The sequence below is a fragment of the Nicotiana tabacum genome, chromosome 2 (assembly GCF_000715075.1).
Source record: "Nicotiana tabacum cultivar K326 chromosome 2, ASM71507v2, whole genome shotgun sequence".
Taxonomy (NCBI): domain Eukaryota; kingdom Viridiplantae; phylum Streptophyta; class Magnoliopsida; order Solanales; family Solanaceae; genus Nicotiana; species Nicotiana tabacum.
This window is the reverse complement of record NC_134081.1, coordinates 20,152,414-20,158,652: the sequence shown is the minus strand read 5'-3', so window position 1 is coordinate 20,158,652 and position 6,239 is coordinate 20,152,414. Positions and strand designations below refer to the sequence as shown.

General features: G+C 32.4%; 1 protein-coding gene across 1 annotated transcript; it reads right to left on the bottom strand.

The window, feature by feature from the left end:
• Nucleotides 1-2,320: 2,320 nt before the first annotated feature.
• On the bottom strand, nt 2,321-5,917 carry LOC107795048 (wall-associated receptor kinase-like 20). The gene is made up of 3 exons (XM_016617614.2): nt 5,070-5,917; nt 3,583-3,639; nt 2,321-3,384 (listed from the first exon to the last, which is right to left on the bottom strand). Exons 1-3 carry the CDS (start codon nt 5,857-5,859, stop codon nt 2,321-2,323), a joined length of 1,911 nt encoding a protein of 636 aa, XP_016473100.1. The 5' UTR covers nt 5,860-5,917.
• Between the last annotated feature and the right edge of the window lie 322 nt (nt 5,918-6,239).

The window sequence follows — 6,239 nt, the reverse complement described above, 5'->3', positions numbered from 1 at the left end:
CTTGAGAGATCAACGGCTAGGATTAAAAGAAAGTTGGGGCGGTCGTGTAAAGCGGGTACCAACTGGGTTGGGGTTAGTGGGTTATTTGTGTTGGGCTTGGGGTAATTGGGCTAAGGTCTGGGTAGTTTTAGGTCCGAAAATTGGCATGTTTTGGGCCAGCTATTAAATACACAATAATTATTTTAAAAATAATTTATAAAGTAACTAATAGATAATAAAATGCTACTTGTGCAATAAGATGACTGAAAATAATAACTCAATATTATAAAAATATAAAAATGATACTTTGGCATAAATAACATAATAAACGTAATTATTTGTAGAATATATGCCATTATTGCAAAATTAGATAATTAACTTAAAACGCTAATACAATTATAAAAAATAGAATAGAAATGTTTGAAACATGTATTATGGATGCAAATAATAATTTTGGGTAATTAAGTCATCACAAAATAATTTAAAGGATAATTACTAGATATTTATATAATAAAAATATAAGAAAATTAATTTAAAGCTCTAAAAATTATGAAAAATTATGAAAAAATACTTGTATAGGTTTGTAAACTAAATGATGATGAAAATATACTATTTTGAAAGTATATATGTATTTTAAAAAATATGAGGGAAAAATTGAGTATCAACACTTTTTGAATATATTAAGCAAAACTATCTTCAAGCGACTATCAAGGACAATAATTGAGTTTACAAGTCCCTTAACAGAGATGTTCACATCTAAAAATCATCTTTTCCTCTATAAAATCGTTGTGTTTTTCAGATAGAAACGGCCAACGGCCCAAATGGGTGAAACTTCCTTCCTTTTTTTTTTTATTATTGTTTTATCATGTGCAAAGTTCTTTGTTTGTATTTAAATTTTTTTTGTCTATATTATAATTTTACATTCTCTTTTATATAAGGATAAACATCCGAACAAGGTTTAAAAAAACAAATAAACTTAGATATGTATATTTTAAATAAAGACATTTATTATTCTATTAAAAAGAAGATAGATTTCTTAAACTTCTTCAACTTTTTAGAAAGTCAAAGAGATAATTGATTAAGAAATACATATCAACTTTATATATACAAATTAATCCCTTATAGATGTGGGAACAATTGTATCAAATACATATCAACTTTACATATACAGATTAATCCCTTATAGATGTGGGAACAATTGTTTCCTTCCATGACAAACTGTCATTATATATATATATATATATATATATATATATATATATATATATATATATATATATATATATATATATATATATATATATATATATATATATATATATATATATATATATATATATATATATATATATATATATATATATATATATATATATATATATATATATATATATATATATATATATATATATATATATATATATATATATATATACACACACACTCATTGCTATGTCTCAATCTTATTATATCTCATGTGAAAAAATAAGTTAAGAATTTGGTATTGTTAATTTCTTATTACATTGTCCTCCTCCTCCTCCTCCTCCTTCTTCTTCTTCTAGGTACATAGGAAAGTTATCGTCCTTTTTCACAGAGATTAAGTTTTTGCACTAATTGTTATCAAATAAGTAAGAAATAATTCTAATTAAAAGCAAACACAAATAAACAACTAGTAACTCTGATTTTTTGTTTTCTACCACCTAAGTCCTTAATTCAGATGATAACCAGTTGATCGCGACCAGCAAAACTCTAATATATGGACTTTCAATAAAGCTCTTTTTGTTTATTTCGAAGGAAATTTATTTTGGGTAAAGTGATTGTATTAGTAAATGTTATTAAAGGATTAAAGACGTGAAGCATACTGGCCTATTAGCTCAGCTGGTTAGAGCGTCGTGCTATAGGTTGGAGACCTGCATGGGCCATTCGTAATCCTTGAGTTCGAATTAATGTTTTAAACTGGCATGTACTTTTTCTTGTTCATTTGTTCACTCCCCAAGTGACTTTTTTTGGTCTTTTGCCGTAGGTGGATAATTGAGGAAATATGGTTGTGTAAGTTTCAGCTACTCCCAGAAGTTCAGTGGAGGCCTATTTTTTGGTCTCTCTCGATCTCTTAATGTCTTTCGTTTCCGTTCATTGACACAATTCTGTGCGTTTTCCACAGGTGACCTAAACATATGTGAATATATAGGGGATGATTGTACTGTGCTTTCTGCGGTTATTAATTAACGATTTTGAATATGTAACAAAACAAAAATTAAGGCACATTCTAGTTTACTAAGTCATCTTGGAACAAAATCAAAGATGAGCAATGCTCTATTAATTATACCAATATTACATTAATCTAACTTTTAGAAGCCTGACCAGTAACAATACCAATAACATACTCAAGCTCTTCTGCTACTTCTTTCATTGATGGCCTATTTTGCCTCCGATCATCTAAACAAGCTGCAGCTAAATTCCCTACAGCTTTAATTGTCTCCATTTCCACTTTACTTGCCCCTTCTTTAATAAAAGGATCAATCACCTCCTTTAATATGTCTTGATCCATTATCCTTTTCATGTACACAACCAAATTCACATCTTCCTCATCCCTGTTAAAATCGATCGCCTTTTTAGACGTTAAAAGTTCTAATAGAACAACTCCAAAACTATAAACATCGCTCCTATCTGTCAATTGAAGGTTCAAATAATATTCGGGATCAAGATATCCCAATGTGCCTTGAGCGGTCGTGTTAATATGAGTATTCTCACTTTCACTTAATTCGACTAATCTTGAAAGTCCAAAATCAGAAACCTTAGCATCGAGCTTATTGTCTAGTAAAATGTTACTTGACTTGACATCACGATGATAAATTGGCGGCACTGCTGACGAGTGAAGGTACGCGAGGCCATCTGCGGTCTGGTGACCAATCACGAGACGCCTTAACCAACTAAGTGGTGCCCACTCGCGAAGACGGAACCCGTGGAGGTGCTCGAAAAGTGTCCCATTGGGAATGTACTCGTAAATTAAAAGAGGTAATTCGAGCTCGACACAACAACCTAGTAATCGTACAAGACTACGATGGTTAACTTGACAAAGAATTCGAACCTCGTTAAGGACTTGTAACGTGCCTTTTGCATTTCCAGGTTTTGCACGTTTAACTGCAACTATTGTTCCATCATCTAAAGTGCCTTTGAAAACTTCACCAAATCCACCAGAGCCAAGAAGATTTTCCTTGTCGAAATAGTTGGTTGATTTTTTGATTTCTTTGCCTGAGAAAACTTTAGCTGATTTTCCACTTGTATTGGCACTTAATATTTCCTCTCTTTCCTTAACTAGTAACCTTATAGTTCTTCTTTTTATGAGGTAACGTCTGTGGACTAGAAATCCACCTAAGAGCATGAGAAGCACTGAGACAACAGCAACTGAGATTGAAACGAAAAATTAGAACATGTTAGGCAGAGTTAAAATAGAAAGTTTAAACTTACACACGTATATTATTGTCGTGGCAGGTAACATGTCTTATTTTCACATTACTAATCTCACTTTTAGATACAATTATTTTGTCGTGGTATACATTATTTTATAATTGGGCAATTTATTGGAGTAAAAAAGAAACAAACCTGCAATAAGTGGCGCTTTGTTCCTTTGAATTTTACAGGCAGTGCCATGTCGACACTCTGAACGAATTAAGAAACAGAGCAGTTAGCTAATGCAAGATAAACTCTTAGGAGTGTGAAGCTAATTAAGCATTAAATTAATTCATCTTCCATTGTATTTAACTGTCCACGTCCAGTATAATAAAAATAATAAATATAAGGTATGATTTGCTAAGTTACCCCTATTAAATGCTTTTTGAGTTTGAATATTATTGAAAAGATCTATTACTTTAATATTAAGGTATTACTGAAAATAACTAATAAATTTAATCTTGAATTCCTAAAAAGTGACAATTATATTTGGGATAAATATTTTGAGCTAAAGCAACCATTAAATGGAACGAAGAAAGTAGCTTATAACAGTATCTACTGCAAATCCCTAAACAATAGCCGATGGTCCAGTCAGACGAATTTTATACTATCATATTCTTCTTTGGAACAGCTAATTAAAGCAGAGAAGCAAATGAACAACAAATCATTTTCTTTCTTTTTGAAATCCAAGAATATATCGGTAAAACTATGTGGTCCAGTTGAGAAGTTTGTTTTGTTTCGAAGGTTTTAATGCAAATTTCAATTTACGTTATGTACTTCCCTAGGTAGCAAAGTTATGGTTATACTCCAGAATATAATATAGAACAAAATAGAACAACTTAAGTCTTGAATTGATCCTCAAACTTGTTTTTTTATAATGAAAGATTAACAAAATGTACACTTTTTACATTGAACCTATAATAGAAGGTATTTAACCCTTTTTATTTTATTTTAAATATATACATTGGTGTGTCTAGATAAATTAGGATTTAGGAATACACACCGAAATCAGCAATGTTGGAGTTAATCTAAAACAAATCCATGTTCTATGCCCATCGGATCCCCAAGTTTATTTTTTCCATATATTTCTCACTCTAGCCTATGGTAATAGCTCAAATCATTAGGATAAGCAAATGGAAGTCCATCTAATCTTTTTCTCTCTTCTCGTGCAAGATAATTCTTTTTTCTCTGATCTCGTTCAAGAGGACCCGTACTGAGCATTTGGTATGAACAAATTATTCAACCTTTAATTATAAGTTGGCAAGCAATTTCGCAAATGAAAAATTGAATTCAGTTCGTGCAGTTGAATCTTGGTGATTTCATTTGAATCTTGGTGATTTCATGTTAGGATCAAGCGTTTACCATCATACCAAAAGTTATAGCTGATAGCATTTGCACAACTTAATTTCTTAACTAAGTCTACCAAGCAAGCGCCATGTTCGATCATGACTGACCCGGGCTACCATAACCCTCTCGTGGGCCTTGCTATAGCGTTACTCAACAATTATCAATATAAAAGGAAGTAGAATAAGGGAAGAGATAGAAAGATATGCACATAGATTTTTCATTTTTGGCCTAAGTTTTCTTTTTTAGTAACTTTCCTGTGCAAGCGGAGGGAATATCAAGAATGAGCTACTTACTTTGACAATATCCCTGTGCATCCCAATAGCGGCCAGACTTGCAAACGCACCTCTTCTTTCCAGGATTTTTAGGATCCCCTAAACACTTGGAAAATGGCAAGACATTACAATCCACTTCATTCTTACAAGCAGGTGGATCTGGAATTTGCCACATTAATTCCAGCCCAGGCTGTGGCCATTTTTCAACTGGCAAAGAAGTATCCAACCCCACAAAACTTTGGTAAGCCATGCACCCATTAGAATTTAACCTAATCATATACTCATTTTGTGACCCTCCTGTCCTAAAAATACAACACAAACTTTGACGTCTACATGCAGCAAATTCTTGAATTTTATTCACATAAGGGTGACAAATACACGTAGATGAACAATTTATCGGTGCTTGCAAGTGCAACATGTTGTACGTACAATTTAGCAACAAGATTGTGTTACTCCCCGTGATGTTAAAAGGAAGATTTGGATCAAGTTGGATACCCTCAGAATAAAAATCGGACGATAAACATGTGTTGGGATATAGGGTTGGTGTTTTAACAACCATTTTCTGGATTTGTGGACTAATGGATGTAATAACGTACGATGAATTTCCCTTAGTATCGAACCACAGTGTCCCTGCACTGCACCGGACTTTGTACGATTGATCGCCACAATTAGGCCCCGTGCTTAACGGGTAAGGCACTGGAGTTTTGCCACAATTGCCACAAATAAGTCCAGGCGTTGTACCTTTGTAGGAGAGTACTGTATTTATTATCATAACGAAAAATGTGATGATAAGTAATGAGTTTCTCTCCATTGAAGAGCAAAATGAAGGAATTATGTGAGTGAAAAATATTGGTGATTCTATAGACTTTTTATTGGGAGTTATTTAGACATACATAGAAGCTGGCAAGATTTAACGTCGTATACTACTTAACAAGCGGGGAATAGGAGTATGTTTATGAATATCAATGTCTCGAAAACAAGACGGCCGACATACGTAAAAAGTACACTAGTTTGTTTTATAACATAGGTCTGAAAATCGTCAAGTTGAAGTAGTTTTGTGTCTAGGTTTCCTACAAACGGGACAACTATTTCTGAGGAAGATCGGAGGATCAGAATGTGATCATTAACATATGGTAGTTTCATTATATAATGGCATAATTGTACATTAGTATATTCTTCAAAACAGCATTG

Bases quoted from the DNA above. Each gene is read 5' to 3' on its own strand.
- LOC107795048 (XM_016617614.2), bottom strand. From the start codon at position 5,859: ATGGAGAGAAACTCATTACTTATCATCACATTTTTCGTTATGATAATA. The intron at 3,640-5,069 runs GTAAGTAGCTCA...TAATTCGTTCAG, and splicing joins TGCACAGGGATATTGTCAAA to AGTGTCGACATGGCACTGCC. The intron at 3,385-3,582 runs GTTTGTTTCTTT...TTTCAATCTCAG, and splicing joins CAAAGCGCCACTTATTGCAG to TTGCTGTTGTCTCAGTGCTT.